Here is a 16897-nt window from a genome sequence, read left to right on the forward strand (position 1 = left end):
TATGTGCCATGCTACCTCTATTCCTTAACAATAACTTAGCAATGACACTCCTGCCTTTGTGGTCTGTTACTGAAAACCTGCCGATGTACACGTTTATTTTAAAAAAAAGGCCGAAGCGGTGGTGAAATCCTGCTTGAGATAAAGGGACAATCAACGCTTCAGGATGTAATCTTAGCCTACTGCTCCACTGTTATATCTCATACAGCATGTGCTGTGGTTTTGTCATATGGATCTAAATTGCCAGGACAATAGACACTGTTAAATGACAAGAACTCTGTAAAGTTGCCAGATGCAGGGGATATGTCCCTAAATAGGCAGATATTTCCAGACAGATACATGGGGTGAATGAGACAGTGAAAGTAACTTAAAATTTCTTACAGGTACTGTCCTTTTGCAACCCTGGACCCTGCTAGCTCTTTAAATAGCTTTTGCCACAGCTCAGCCAGCTCTTGCTGGAGCACCTGCTTACTTCCACCTCTGGAGAACATTAAATATTGTAGGAGAACCAAAATGGCAAAATCTGGGATTTGACACTAACATGGTTTTAGTATTTTTTTTTTTTTTTATTAACTACTTCCAGGGATTATTTACAAACACTTTACCCATGGGAGGAGCTCTCCCTAAAAATCCATATGCTCGCTCCATTGTCCTCCTTCAAGTCAGCTCTGCTGTGATGCCTACAAAACACGATACAGTGATAACTGAAAAGACTGCTTATGTCATTAAATATAATTTTGTTTCATTGTCATCCTGCCTTCCCTACCCTCATCCTGCTTGGTTTGTTGTGTCTCATGGTACGTCTAGACTACAGGCTTTTGTCGACAGAAGTTTTGTCAACAGATACTGTCGACAAAGCTTCTGTCGACAAAGAGCGTCTACACTCCATTCAGTTCTGTCGACAAAGCAAGCTGCTTTGTCGACATGGTAGTGTAGACGCAAAGGACAGTTTACATGCAATAATACCTTCTGTCGACAGAACTCTGTCGACAGAAGGCGTTATGCCTCGTAAAATGAGGTTTACCAGTGTCGACAAAACTGCTGAGTTCTGTCAACGTTATATCGACAGAACTCAGCGGTAGTGTAGACGCAGGTATAGTTTTGTCAACAAAAGTGGACTTTTGTCGACAAAACCCTGTAGTCTAGACACACCCTCTGGGTACATCTAGACTACAGGCTTCTGTCGACAAAGAGCGTCTAGACTACATCCAGTTCTGTCGACAAAGCAAGCCGCTTTGTGGACATGACAGTGTAGATGCAAAGGACAGTGTAGGTGCAATAACGCCGTCTGTTAAGAACTCTGTCGACAAAAGGTATTAAGAACTCTGTCGACAAAAGGCAAAGAATGAGGTTTACAGCCATCAACAAAACTGCTGAGTTCTGTTGACGTTGTGTCGACAAAACTCAGCAGCAGTGTAGACACAGGTATAGTTTTGTCAACAAAAGTCCAGTTTTGTCGACAAAACCCTGTAGTCTAGACACACCCTCATTGTACTCTATGGCTGCAAGCCTTTTTCTTTGGAATAGGGTGCAGTTATTTGTTATATGTATAGCTTTCAGCACGCATACTATTAAAATTACTTGCTAAAATCTGCTAAGTATGATCCTAGCACATATTCAGCATGAAGTAACAGAAAACTTGAGAGAGAATGAGCCTGACCTCGAATACATCATGTGCAGTGACTCCCAGGAAGAAACACACATGGTTTTGTTAATTTCAGTGCATACATTGTTTGTTAAATACTTGGAGGGAGGGGTGCAGCAGCTACAGAGACTGAGCAGGGGGCAGAGGGCATGAGAAAAAAAGATGCTTAGCTTCCTTTACCATAAAATGGTAAAAGTGTCTCAAGGCCCAGTCACTGGTGCATCCTTAAATTGTGCTCAGGCAGTTTAGAATGATACCATTAATCATTTAGACCATGCTGGAAGATTTTGTGTGCTCCAGCCCTCTCGCATACCAAAACCTTGGGCGGGGAGGAGCCCTGAGGGCTTGGACTGGTTCCAGGCAAGCTGGGAAATGCATCTCGCCTCTGGGCCTTAGGTTCCCTATCCCTGATTTTAGATCTTCTCCCTCCCAACTAATTTACCCGAGGCATTTCCTCCCTCGTGGTTTCAAAGCTAAGGGGTTCCCTTGAGAGCTTGCTTATCTCAGTCAATATGAGGCAATTACTTAAAACACATGGGCTGCGTCTAGATTGGCATGATTTTCTGGAAATGCTTTTAACGGAAAAGTTTTCCGTTAAAAGCATTTTCGGAACAGAGCGTCTAGATTGGCACGGACACTTTTCCGCAAAAGCACTTTTTGCGGAAAAGCGTCCGTGCCAATCTAGACGCGCTTTTTTGCGGAAAACAAATCTGAGCTGTCTACACTGGCCCTTTTGCACAAAAGCTTTGCACAAAAGGGACTTTTGCCTGAACGGGACCGGAATAGTATTTCCGCAAGAAGCACTGATTTCTTACAGTAGGAAGTCAGTGCTTTTGCGGAAATTCAAGCGGCCAGTGTAGACAGCTGGCAAGTTTTTCCAGAAAATCAGCCGCTGTTCCGGAAAAACTGGCCAGTCTAGACACAGCCATGCTGTGACTTCTTGTATGCTCAATATACAAACCAATCTCCCTCACATCAGTGCAGCCCTATCAACTGGAGTTACTCCTGCTGGTTGTCACCCTGTGGGAGAAGGATGTGGCCTGCATTGCTGGAGGTAAAAAAGCAGTTGAGAATGGGAGGGAGGATGTGCCCTTGTTGCTGATGATACATAAAAGAAAAAAAATTGTCAATGCTAATGTGCACCAGAACCTCAGGGCCTGATCCTCACTGCTATTAGTAGGCATCACACAACTGAAGACAAAGAAATACACTCACTCACACCCACTGAATATCTGTCCCTCCAGATGCTGGCAGATAGGGCCCAGACCTGAGCTCAACTGGTAGGCTACTTCAGCTGGACAGGCAATGGAGCCAACAGCCTCCACAGGCCCCTGGGCAAGGTGTGTGTGGTGCTCCATGCTCCCAGAAGGGGAAGAGCCAAGGGTGGCATGCGCAAAGCCAAGGGCAGCTGGCCCTCAATACTGCCCAGAGCATGGCACATTTCTCCCCTCCCTACAGTCCTTAGCACTGTTAGGCATGTGCAGCCTGGTGTTGCCATGGTGATGTAAAGGGGTTGGGGCTCCAGCTGCTGCTGCTGTAGTAGTGGCCAGAGCCCCGAGCTCCTTTGAGTTGCTGGGCCCCTGCACAATTGCCCCCTTTGACCCCTCTCTGTCAGCAAGCTTGTGTACAGGACTGAAAGCAGTCTGTGGTGTGGCTTCCCCATCTGTGTAGGGTTGCCAGGTGTCCAGTTTTGAACCAGACAGTCTGGTATTTGAGCTTTCTGTCCAGGAAACAAATTGAGAAAATACCGGACGTATAAATGTCCAGTATTTTCTAATTAAGTTTTATTATTATCATGAGTATCAGTACGTAGTTGCATACTGCCTGGCCGGTAGACATGCTCACATTGCATGAGCATGTCTACAAGGCAGTATGCAACTATGCAGTGGGTGGGGGGCAGAGAGGGTTGGAATCCCTGGGGTCAGACTCACCTGTGCGCTCTGCCGGGACCATGCATGGGACAGGCAGCATCCAAGGATCTGCGTGCGCCCAGGCCAGCCCTGCTTCCCGCCGGCCAGTTCCCCCACCCCCATGCTCTCCTCCTGGCCTGTTCCTCTCCCAGTCATCCTTGTTTCCCCCCTCCCAGCCAGCCCTGCTTCCCGCTGGCCGGTTCTTCCCCCTCCCCCCCCCGACTCCCTCCCAGCCAGCCCTGCTTCCCGCTGGCTGTTCTCCCCCCCCCCCCCCCATCTCCCCTGGTCAGCTCTGCTCCCCTCCTGGCTGGTCCTCACCCCCATCTGAGATCAAGTGTGTCCGGTATCATTTTCTTTTTTAAATCATCTGGTACCCCTACCTCTGTCACACAAGGCCACAATAGGTCCATAGAAATACCTTGAGTTAGAAGTGGGAGGAAAAATTACAGGCCTCTTGAAAGATGCTGGATCACAAAGGAAAAAGCTGCAGTTTTAAATAGCTGCTGCTAAATTCTTATAGTAATTTAAAAAAAAAAACCCTCTGCTGCTCAGTAATGACTGTGAAGTGTAAAATACTGAATGGCCTTCTTGCTGACGGAAGCAACACATCCTTTTGCAGCACACACACTGCCACTTGGAAGTTACCATGTGATTATCACCAGTACTAAGCATATTGGAAATGAAAAAACTCCATGCATGTTAAAGGCGTCTCTTCTAGCCGTCAGCTGTCTGCCATGCCTCAGTCTCGCTGCCTTTGGAAGTAGGCGTCCTATTTCAAGCAGAACCCGGGAGCTTTCAGCACACGTTTCAGACACAGAACATTCTAAATATACCCATTTCCTGTTGCCATGATGCTAATTATGCTTTTTGCTCTGTGCCATTCTTTGACAGCAGCTCTGTTTCTGCGTCAGCATAATGGCATAGTGTGTTTATAAAAGGTGAAGGGAGAACTGCCCGTCTTTGCCTTTGCTCTCTTAGGACAGCAGATGCTTTGGCCCATGTCTGTTAATCCTGTTGTATTAATTGACTATTTTCCTTTGCATCCTGTAGAATTTGCTCTTTCCATCTTTGAGAAGATGCAAGCACAGGAAATCCTGAGGAGCCTGCGGCTGCCTGAGTTCGATGACTTCAGTCAATTTTTCCGCAGCTTGCCAGCCACCACCTTAGTTGGCATTGGTGCCTTTGCTGCGGTGATTGCATACTGGTTCGCTAGCCGGCCAAAGGCACTGAAGCCACCATGTGACCTCCTGATGCAGTCAGAAGAAGTTGAGGTAAGGCTAGCATTATGTAGACCCTTCCAGGCATAAAAAATTAACCCTTAGGAATATGGAGGTTTGGCTAGATTCTATGGGCAGAGTCTCCACTGCTGGGTCCCTTTAAGTAGTAATTCACACCAGGCAGAGTGGCTGTAGAATGCTACTAAATCAGAAGGGTACCATTTTACCAGATCTGATGATGGAGAATGAGGAGGCGAAAGGCACAATTGCCCGATGATGATTCAGCAGCGATTGGAGCCCCAGTATGCTCTCGGTGGCACTGAGGGCTGATGGGGGAGTGGAATTTGCAGTGCACTCCAGGCAGTGCTGAGGGCTGCCCTTAGTTCTGTGTCTTCTGCCTAAAGTCCCACCTGTTCTGGGTATGTGGAGTCTGGCCCCAACTATCTTGCCTAGAGACCCAACAATTTTGTCAGTCCCCCGATTTTACACCCACTTCACATAGGTGCACATGGCTGCAAAGGCTCTTCAGAACCAAGCCTTTGCTATTTGTGTGTGTTATACTGTTCCATCCTGGACAACGGTTCACAGGCTGTTACACGACAGTTCACAGGCTGTTCCACAACAGATTAATTTGACCCTCTTAATTTTTCAGCAGTTTAAAAGGCAGGAATAAACATCCAAGCCATGAATTTAATCCCTGCTTAATTCCTCCCAGTTTTAGCCTGCCTTGGCCATGAGGCACTCAAAAAATTACGTACAAACCACTAAAAACCCAAGACTTAATGTTCCCACAGATGGTCGCTATCATCTCAGATAGCACTGTGTGCGTATGCTCACTCTGTAATGGTGGCTGCTGTAAACTCAGTGGTACAACAAAACATTATGCCTTAATCCAAACCTGAGGCTGAGTATTCATTCATCTTGATGCTTTTTAAAGAGCTTTGAGGTTTAAAGAAACTGCTCCAATGTTAAAGTGCAAGAGCTTCCAAGAATAACATCTCAAGTTGAATTCATGCTCAAAACCGAGGGAACGTCTAGACTGCAGAGCTTTTTCTGAAGGTATCCCGGAAAAGCTCTGTCGCATCCAAGGAATGCATCCGCTTTTCCAAAAAAAATATCAGAAAAGTAGATGCATTTTGTCAGCATCCCTCTTAAAACCTCACTTTATGAAGAAGGGATATTCCAAAAGAGGGTTTTTTTTTTTTGTTTTTTTTTTTTTTTTTAAATTTGGCTCCGTGTAGAGAGGCCAAATTTCGGAAAATCGTCTTTCAGAAGAAAATCGGAAAGAGATATGATTTATATTTTTCTGATTTATCTTTGTAGTCTAGACATAGCCTGAGACACAAGATAAGAATCTAAAGGTTAGTGACACACTTATCCTTCTAGCAGGTTCCCCCTTTAAAAGAACGTTTACTGTCCTTAATTATTAAAAAATAGGCAAAAGTTTATATTTCCACATGGAAGCAATTCTCTTCTGATTAAAACAAGGACTCTGAGGGGGTGAGGGAGAGCAGAGCTCTTTCCAACCATAGTTTTGATTCATTGCATAACCTTGGACAAGTCACTTACTTACCTGCTGTCTGATTCATTTTAAACCCATATAGTGAATAACATCTGCCGGGGTGAAAATAATTTAAATTCTTATGGGGACTGTCCTGTTGCAACCTGGGTCCTTGCCAGCTCTTTGAACAGCTGCCTGCTGGCTTTTGCCACAGCTCAGCCAGTTCTTGTCAGAGAGGTGCACCAGGGCACATCCTCCTACTATCACCTGCCTAAGTTATTGAGGCATTGTGAAAATAATTAGTATTTGGAAAGTACACTGCAAAAAGCAGGTTATAGTTGTTATGACATTGACATGGCAAACTAATAATATTCCTATGAGCAGGGGTGGCGTGTGACTATAGGCCGACTTGGCTGTCGCCTAGAGCGCCACCTTCAATGGGGCACCCGGGGTGCCCGATGATGACGTCACTCCATTGACAGTCGTGGAGGCGGGGGCTCCGATCGTGCATTCCGCCTGGGGCAGCAGCTGCTGCAGCCCACCTGGGGCCACTCCTGCCTATGAGATTTCCTATTTAAAATCTCAACTATCCTACATTTGTGTATTATATGTACTCACTGATGGAAAGAGGCAGAAATTGGATGCTGTAAAGATTAACCCAGGGTTATCCACTAGTAATCCATTGAGGACACTGCATTGAGCTGATTTGCATCGCCTGCATCCTTGTGGGCATTATTAGGAATCTGAGTCATGTGGAAGCTTTAATCACTGACACAGCAACTTCTTAGGCAACCACACAGGAAAGCTAGAAAAATCAGAAAAGTAAGGTGAAGTACCCCACCACACAAAAAAAGTCCAAAATTTCTGCTGAAGACACTGGGAACTGTATTATTTAATGGGAAAACCATCTTCTCTTCCCAAGAGCTTGGCCTGTCTGTGGACTAAGGATGTTAAGGATTAGTCGACTATTCGATAAGCAAATGCTTATTGGATAGCTGAGTTGACTAGTTGATTTCCTCTCCCCTTGCTGCCTCTATCAGAGGCGGGAAACAGGGTACTTCAAAGCAGCAGTGCCACAAAGAGCCCGTACTTTGATGTTTCAAAGGGGCAGCACTGAACGGAGGCCAGGTCAGCTCTGTGCGACACTGCTTTGAAATGCTAAGGTGGCGTATCAAAGGGGCAGTGCTGCACAGCTGAGCCCGGGATCAGCTGTGTGGCACTGCCCCTTTAAAATACCACCACGGCATTTGTGTGGCGCCTAGGGTCAGCTGGGGACTCGCCAGCTGATCCCGGGTTCCAGCACAGCACACGGATCCCAGGGTCAGCTGAGGACTCCCCAGCTGATTCCAGGTTCTGGGGAAATGCCATATAGAGCCTGGGATCAGCTGGGGAGTCCCCAGCTGACCCAGGCTCTGCATGGCATTTCAAAGTGGCAGCGCAGCATAGAGCCCAGCATCCATGAGGGCGCTTCCACTTTGCAATGCACAAGAGCCCCCGCTGGGGACTCTTGTACATTTCAAAGATGGCACCCGTGTGCAGCCGGGAGTCTGAAGGACTTCCCACTGGCCCCAGACTGCATGCAGAGTTCCACATTCCTCCTTTGAAATGTACAAGAGTCCTAGCAAGGGTTCTTGTACATTTCAAAGGAGGAATGCAGAAGTGCCATCGACTACTCAACTAGTCAATTACTCAATATTTAACATCCTTACTGTGGACCTGAGATGATATTTCTTTGTGTAGCTGAATCAGGATAGTAAACTTCCTTAGAGTAACAGAAACATGAGCCATAGTAAGGCCTAGTGCCAGCTTACATTGTAGCCATGTCAAAGGTTCCACCAATTCCAGTGGAGCCCAAACCCACAAGGTGCCCTGTGTCTATGGCTCTCTGAAGGAGGGAATGAAATAGATCCACATAGTAGCATGCACATTCACTATCCCCACAGTGGTCTTTAGCTACCTCTGCCTGAATATTCAGGCAACTCCCATTGCTCCTAACCCTGCTGTGTCTATTGACCTCAGATTTGGTGACCCTCAGATTTGGTGGGCATAATGTCTCTCTTTTTCAAAAAGGGGTTCAATATTGCACTTAGAGAGGAGAGATCACTTCTATCTTTGAATGGCAAATGTCAGTGCCACTCTTTTTTTTTTTTTTTTTTTTTTTTTTTTAACCTTTCCTAATGCAGAACAGAGCTATCATAATAATCGTGGAGTTTAATGCAGTTTTTACAATACAAGTTGCACCTCCACAATCCGGGGTTCTCTGGTCCAGCAACATACGTGGTCCAGCATGACCGCTGATGTTTCAGGATCAGGTAGTCCTGGCATGCTGCAGGGAGGATGGGGACCCGGGAGCTGATGTGTGGCTTGGGGAGGCTGGGGCTTAGGGTGGCTCCAGGAGAGGCTGGGTGTTGGCACATGGGTTAGCCAGGAAGCCTGGTAGAGATGGGGGGGAGGGGAAGGAGAACTCCCCTGGTCCAGAAAAATCCCTCATCTAGGACCAGTCAGGGTCCTGTATTATCAATATGCTTCAGGCTCTCTAGTTACGAATTCTTTGCTATAAGCAAGGGTCCTTTTTTGCTTTTCTATCCTTTAAAAGTAACATGAGCTCTCAGAATTCTTTTTCCCTATGCCAGGTTTATAGCAATGCTTCTTCAAAAGTCTTTGGGAAATATAAACTACCTCCCAGAAAACCATGCAGTGTCATATATGTTTGTCAGAGTTGTCCCAATATTGTTCAGAAAGCCGTCTTTACACAGCAAGTCAGACTATATGATCTGGTGGTCACTTCTGGCTTTAGATAATGATGCTGTTACATGAATTTTAAAGTCCATTATCCAAATTCTTCTGTGACTTTAAACTCCTCTGACTGGCGTCATAGGAAGGTGATGGTTCTACAAGAGCTATTAATTTTTACTGCACTCGTTCAAACAATCAAGGAAACAGAAGCAGAGGTGGCCAGTGACAGGAAGCTGAGGTGCCTTTTCCTTGTCTGAGGGTAGCATTTGAATGGGGCTATTTATTTTGAACTTTGGGGATCAAATTCAGTTTCGGGGATAACTGGAGCCCCTCCATTTGGAGTCAGTGAGAGCTCTGTGTTCGTATGCCAGGGCTGACCTTGACAGACATGTCCAAACTCAGGTAAATACAAATTTAGTACTTTCATTAAACAAGTTTTAGTGGGATTCCTTAGTGGGATTCCTTACTGTTTTACCTCTTCTAACAGTATTTTAAGGCGTCTGTTATTTATTAGCTATGAATAGGTGACAGGCAAAAACTTCTGATTTTAAATTAACACCATGATTTTAAATTAAGCTTTGAAGGCTTTCAGGACATTCATTTTGAAAATGCAGCATTCTTAAAGGTGAGCAAAGCTGCTTAAGACCATCCAAAATGATGATACTTTTGTATAATATAACTGCAAAATGGCAAATTTAGTTTTAAACAAACTTTGTTTAAAGCAAAGAGAGACAGGGAGCAAATTTCTATTTCATATAATGTAAAATCTCAGAATTTCTCGGGGAGGGGTGGGAGAGCAAGGGAGATTCAATGCAATTTGAGGGGCTTTGTTTTCTAGTCTGTTCTTTCTATAGCTGCCTGAAATACTTCCATTAACACAGAATCATAGAATACTAGGACTGGAAGGGACCTCGAGAGGTCATCGAATCCAGTCCCCTGCCCTCAAGGCAGGACCAAATACTGTCTAGACCATCCCTGATAGACATTTATCTAACCTACTCTTAAATATCTGCAGAGATGGAGATTCCACAACCTCCCTGGGCAATTTATTCCAGTGTTTGACAACCCTGGCAGTTAGGAACTTTTTCCTAATGTCCAACCTAAACCTCCCTTGTTGCAGTTTAAGCCCATTGCTTCTTGTTCTACCCTCAGAGGCCAAGATGAACCAGTTTTCTCCCTCCTCCTTATAACACCCTTTTAGATACCTGAAAACTGTTATTGTGTCCCCCCTCAATCTTCTCTTTTCTAAACTAAACAAACTCAATTCTTTTACCTTTCCTTCATAGGTCATGTTTTCTAGACCTTTAATCATTCTTGTTGCTCTTCTCTGGACCCTCTCCAATTTCTCCACATCCTTCTTGAAATGCGATGCTCAGAACTGGACACAGTACTCCAACTGAGGCCTAACCAGCGCAGAGTAGAGCGGAAGAATGACTTCTCGTGTCTTGCTCACAACACACCTGTTAATGCATCCCAGAATCATGTTTGCTTTTTTTTAGTAGCCCCATCCAAGCTGTATTTGCCTAGTTTATTTATAAGAATATCATGCAAGACCGTATCAAATGCCTTACTAAAGTCTAGGTATTCCACATCCACCGCTTCTCCCTTATCCACAAGATTCATTATCCTATCAAAGAAAGATTGGTTTGACATGATTTGTTCTTTATAAATCCATGCTGGCTGTTCCCTGTCACCTTGCCACCTTCCAAGTGTTTACAGATGATTTCCTTAATTACTTGCTCCATTATCTTCCCTGGCACAGAAGTTAAACTAACTGCTCTGGGTTGTTCTTGTTTCCCTTTTTATAGATGGGCACTATATTTGCCCTTTTCCAGTCTTCTGGAATCTCTCCCATGATTTTTCCAAAGATGATAGCTAGAAGCTCAGATACCCCCTCTATCTTCTCCTTGGCTGTGTCCAGACTGCATCCCTTTTCCGTAAAAGGGATGCAGATTAGACATATCACAATTGCACAATTGCCGGAAAAAAGCGCCAGTCTAGACGCGGATCTTTCGGAAAATAAAACCTTTTCCGAAAGATCCCTTATCCCTCATTTTTTCCGGCAAAGCTCCGAGCCGGAAAAATGCGGCAGCCATTTTTATGCTAATGAAGCAGGGGAGATTTAAATCTCCGCTTCATTTTTAATTGCAATATATCTAATCTGCATCCATTTTACGGAAAAGGGATGCAGTCTAGACACAGCCCTTGAGTATTATAGGATGCATTTCATCAGGCCCTGGTGACTTGCAGGCATCTAACTTTTTTAGGTGATTTTTAACTTGTTCTTTTTTTATTTTATCTTCTAAACCTACCCCCTTCCCACTAGCATTCCCTATGTTAGGCATTCCTTCAGACTTCTCGGTGAAGACCAAAACAAAGAAGTCATTAAGCATCTCTGCCATTTCCAAGTTTCCTGTTACAGTTTCTCCCTCCTCACTGACCAGTGGGCCTACCCTGTCCTTGGTCTTCCTCTTGCTTCTAATGTATTTATTAAAAGTCGTCTTGTTTCCCTTCATTCTCGTAGCTAGTTTGAGCTCATTTTGTGCCTTTGCCTTTCTAATCTTGCAGCTGCATTCCTGTGTTGTTTGCCTATATTCATCCTTTGTAATTTGTCCTACTTTCCATTTTTTTATATGACTCCTTTTTTTATTTTTAGATCATGCAAGATCTCGTGGTTAAGCCAACACGGTGTTTTGCCATATTTTCTATCTTTTCGACGCAGCAGAATAGCTTCCTTTTGGGCCCTTAATAATGGCCCTTTGAAAAACTGCCAACTCTCCTCAGTTGTTTTTCCCCTCAGTCTTGATTCCCATGGGACCTTAGTTATAAGGGCTATTTAGGGGCTATTTAAATTATTTTTTGATCCTAGAAACATTGGCCTCTAATTTTAGTCTGTGAATAAAAGGTATAACTGATCCAAAAAGTTGAAAATGGAAATAAGAACGTAAAGATTCTTGTTCCATGAACTAGGAGAAAGTAAAGAAGCTATAGAATCATTTATAGCATTGGGCCACATCTATACGTACCGTGCTGGAGATCTGTTTTCCGGTGTTCTATTTAGCAGGTCTAGTTAAGACTCGCTAAATTGAATGCTGAGGAGAGTCCTGTTGGCACTGGTACTCCTTGCAGTTGTAAGGAGTTAGGGAAGCCAGGAGAAGCAAATGCTCCTGTCAGCCTTCCTCTGTGAATAGAGTGCCAACGTCCGCTTAAGGTAAGCCTTTTCCAGGTATGTATTTAACATTGCTGGAGTTGCGTATTTTAACTCAACCTTCCAGATTTAGTGTAGACCTGATCTTAGAGGGAAGGAATGGGCTAAATCCTGGGATGTGGCTGCTGAGCAAAATCAGTGGTGAAGCTGGTACAAGTGCATTGGTATCTATGGGCAAACACAAAAGCCCAGTATTCTCACTAATCAGTAACCTGGAGGCTCAGTTATTGTTTGCCTTTGTTTCTACTTTGAGAAATGCATTTGGGAGTGAAGAATAAATGTGCTTACAAAGTGAATCACATAGGGTGTGTTTTGTAATTCATTTTACAAAGCCCTTATGGCTTTGTTTTGCTTTTTTATTTTTACAGCAACGGAACTGTGGGGATTTTTGTGGTGAGTTAAGGAAAAAATCACAACAAACCTGCATATCTGACTACTTTACACAGTTTTAGCCAAAAGCAAATATTTATGGCAAGGCTAACATAGGAATATTATTTGAAATGTTCGTTCACAAAAATATTAACGTACCTGTAACATTCAAGCTACTGTGTCACACTAGTTACAAGCTAATGACAGATTAATTAAGTTCTACCCACCTTTAGGTTTATGATATCTAAATTGCCTGATGGTGCATTTTATGGTCAGGATGTCATGACCTACATTATGGGACCAGATTCCAAAGATGGTTGTTTTGGGTTTGTTTGGGTATTTTGCCTCTCTCTTTTTCAGAAGGTTCTGATCTGATAACTGTATGTCGGATTGGTTTCCATAGGGCTGGGAAGGAGCTCGGCGGTCCATGATAAGTGACAGCCCAGAATTATTAACTCAGTACTATGATGATGCAAGGACAATGTATGAAGTATTTAGAAGGGGATTTAACATATCTGGTAAGTTATGATGATGGGTAAAGATCATTGACTTGTCTAAAACCCTACTGGCCTTCAATGCTACTATCCCAGCCCTGGTTAAAGGTTAGAATTGGGTCTCCTGTCTTTGGAGGAAATGGCTACATGGTACTGGAATTTAATCTTGCTTGCAGTGAAGTCAATGAGAACTTTGCTGTTGACTAAGACTGGGCCTTTCTGGTTAGTGAAGTAATTGGCCAAAAAATAGGTCCACTGTTTTGTTTTTATCAGAATAATCAGCTTCTCAATGACAGAAACCAGCATACAATCACGAAAGCCCTTCACAGGCTACAGCAAGCATGGAAGCCATGGTATTTTTTCTGAAGTGGGGAGTGTGGGTGAATCTCCAAAAATGGCAAAATGACTAACCCTAAATCCGTTTGGCTCTCAAACATTTAAATCACTTTGGCGATCTAGAAGATATTTTATCCTGCGGCCATCATTTAATCTTAGGCACCTAAATGCATATTTAAGTACCTGAGCATGTGCAGCTCCTCTGGCAGTGCAGCTCCTCTGGCAATGTCTGGAGTTCCACATGCAGCATGCTTGAAAAATTATACCTGCTTGGGAAATGACTGAAATTTTTCAGCTGCATAGCTTAACAAGTGAACTACACTCCTTCCACAGTTGATCTTTCTCAGTGGATCCACATCTGACACATTGTATTGTAAAAAGTGTTGTTTTTATTGTCTAGGGATAAACCAGTGGCTAAAGCTTAGAGGGAACAGAAAGAAGAAACAATGCATCTATCCTACAGGAATTAAACTAAAGGGAGCAAGCAATAAATTGCTCTCTGGCCTCAGTTGATACTAATTTTGTAGTTTGAAATGTCCTCGAGGGCATCATGTTAGTGTTACTAAAAATTACAGTTGATACAAATCCTGCCAACTGCTGGGTTAGATGGGTAGAATTATTAAGCATTTGTTGTCTGCATTCATTTATATGAACTGTGATGTTCTTTTTGGTAGGGCAGGACTGGTCCAGTGAATAGGGCACAAAGAGTAAGGGAGGGTCTGAATAGTTCCAAGACTCCTTAAGGGATGTCTTTGTCATCCTCTTAAGTCACAGCTTTTCCTGTCAAAACCTTGCAAAGACACAAAAGGAGCAATGAGGAGGAAAGAACCTGAAAAGGTTTTGACCTTTTATTAGGCCAGGCCTACACTTATAGGGAACAACAAATGAAGATTTGCAACTCCAACTACGCTAATTACGTAGCTGGAGCCAATGTACCTTGTTTCATGTTTCCCTGCCATTCCCACAGTGGGAGGTCAATGGGAGTAAATACTTCCATCAGCTTCCCTTACTCCTTGCATAAGCTGGAGTGCCAGCAGGGCACCCTCTGAGTTCAATTTAGTGAATTTTAACTAGACTCGCTTAAATCAACTCCGGAAATTCGCTGCTGCTGCAATCGATCTTCTATTAAGTGTAGACATGACCTTAAAGAAGAATTTGGAAAGACAGGTCCAGATTAGGGATGTTAAATTTTGATTAATCAACTAATCGATTAGTCAATAAGGGGGGCGCTTGCTCCCCAATGGCTCTTATACATTTCAAAGGAAGAGACGCAACAGCAGGGATGCCTCTGCCTCCCACAGAGACAGTGCAGGGGGGACCCAGCTTTTGAGCCAGCTCCCCACAGCATGGGCTCCTGGTCCCCTTCTCCCCCTGTCTCTCTCTGATAGAGGCAGCCAGGGGGAGGAGCAACAAGTTGAGTGACTACTTGACTATCTGATAAGCTTTATGGTTTTCAGATAGTGATAGAAATGTAGCCGTGTTAGTCTGGTGTAGCTGAACCAAAATACAGGACTAACAAGATGGTTTATTAGATGAGCTTTCGTGGGCCAGACCCACTTCCTCAGATCAAATAGTGGAAGAAAATAGTCGCAACCATATATACCAAAGGATACAATTAAAAAAAATGAACACATATGAAAAGGACAAATCACATTTCAGAACAGAAGCGGGATGCGGAGGGGGGGGGGGAAGGAAGGTAAATGTCTGTGAGTTAATGATATTAGAGGTGGGGAAAGGTAGATGTCTGTGAGCTAATTCTGTTCTGAAATGTGATTTGTCCTTTTCATATGTGTTTCTTTTTTTTTTTTAATTGTATCCTTTGGTATATATGGTTGTGACTATTTTCTTCCACTATTTGATCTGAGGAAGTGGGTCTGGCCCACGAAAGCTCATCATCTAATAAACCATCTTGTTAGTCTTTAAAGTGCTACATAGTCCTGTATTTTGTTTCAGCTTTTCAGATAGTCGCCTAATTGCTTATATCCCTAGTCCTGATAAGGTGGGTTTTGAGTCCGATAGGTCTGAAACTGGAAGCTGTGAATTCCAGAGTCCATATCCCAGCTCTAACATGGATCACATGAGGCCTGAATTCTTAAATTCTGTTTCTCAGTTTCCCCTTCTGGATATAATACACTGGTCTTGAACTCTGCCGAAGTGTTAACACTGCTTTGTTTTGTTTTTTGTTTTTGTTTTGTTTTGTTTTTTAAACTGCACCTGAAGTTTAAGGCAAAAAAAATGTAAATACATGAATAACTTTTAAAGTGATAAGATGAGGAGGAGAAGAAGACCAGGAACAGGAGTGTGAGAGAGGGAGTTGTAGAGGATGTCATGTATGAACTATGTGAAAGGAATGCATGTAAGTGCGCCAGTTTTAGTCAGAATCCTGTGAACTGCATGATGGAATTTGCCTCAGAAAATCTCCGCTCTGGTCTATGATAAGGAGTTATTTCGAAATAATTCCCCTTATTTAAAAATAACAAGCAGAGCATCCACAGTACCAACCTCATAAGGGGTGGTTATTTTCAAATAATAACTCCTGCTTGCCACGGGGAATAATGCTAATTTGAAATAGTTATTTCAAAATAGTGGTGATGTGGATGTTTCACTGCTGCTATTTCAAAATAACCACTCCACAGTCATTCAAAGTTATTAATCCCCAGTGCTTCCTGAGGCTCTAAGTTGAGATTGTGTGCCCACTTTAGGAGAGCCTGCCTTACACTAATTTTGAGGCTTCCCTGTAATGTGCACATGCTATTTCAAAATAGTTATTTTGGCAGTTGTTATTTTGAAGTAAATTATTTTGAAATAATTTCCTAGTGTAGACATGCCCTCATATGGCAAAATTGTGCCTTGAAATCTCAGAACTAACTCAATAGTATCCTTCCAAGTATAAATCAGCATAGCGATGCTTGCCTAAGTCTGCAGACAGCCTGAAACAATAGCTTGGCGAGGTATGTGTGATCTTGCTCTTATATGTGAGATGTTAACTTTGAAACCTAATCATGATAGATTAAATGGCAATACTGGTAATTAATCATTTAGCAGGAATATACAGTAAATGAGTCCCGCAATCCTTAATTGCCTCCCACAGCTTCTGAGATGTTAAATCCTGCACAACTTTTTCAATACAATATTTTGTATTTAATTGAAAATTTAAATGGACAGGCACGGTAAATTGAATTACGTTCAGTATAAAATTAAATGACACCTGAAACATACTCTATTAAATGCAATTTAGCCTTCATATGTCACATGTATTGGAAGTTTTCTGAGCATTTCCACTCTGGTACCTGACGTGTGTCATTATTTATTATTATTTGTATTTCTGTAGCCCCTAGGAGCCCAACTTTGGACCAGGACCCCATAGGCTACCAAAATAGAGAACTCTATAATAATGGGGGATTTTAATTACCCCCATATTGACTGGATGCATGTCACCTCAGGAAGAGAAGCGGAGATAAAATTTCTCAATGGCTTAAATGAC

General features: G+C 43.3%; 1 protein-coding gene across 4 annotated transcripts in view; it reads left to right on the forward strand.

Moving 5' to 3' along the window:
• Window positions 1–16897, forward strand: part of ACSL6 (acyl-CoA synthetase long chain family member 6) — a 124713-nt gene that overhangs the window by 50596 nt on the left and 57220 nt on the right. For all 4 annotated transcript variants that reach the window (XR_012896353.1, XM_006116077.4, XM_006116076.4 and 1 more), the window contains exons 2-3: window positions 4603–4823; window positions 12987–13101. Coding sequence is in view for 3 of the 4 variants with exons in the window: in XM_006116077.4 (XP_006116139.3) it covers window positions 4603–4823; window positions 12987–13101 (336 nt within the window). In the remaining variant the exon portion in view is untranslated. The remainder of the gene's footprint in view (window positions 1–4602; window positions 4824–12986; window positions 13102–16897) is intronic.

The sequence above is a fragment of the Pelodiscus sinensis genome, chromosome 17 (assembly GCF_049634645.1).
Source record: "Pelodiscus sinensis isolate JC-2024 chromosome 17, ASM4963464v1, whole genome shotgun sequence".
Lineage (NCBI taxonomy): Eukaryota > Metazoa > Chordata > Testudines > Trionychidae > Pelodiscus > Pelodiscus sinensis.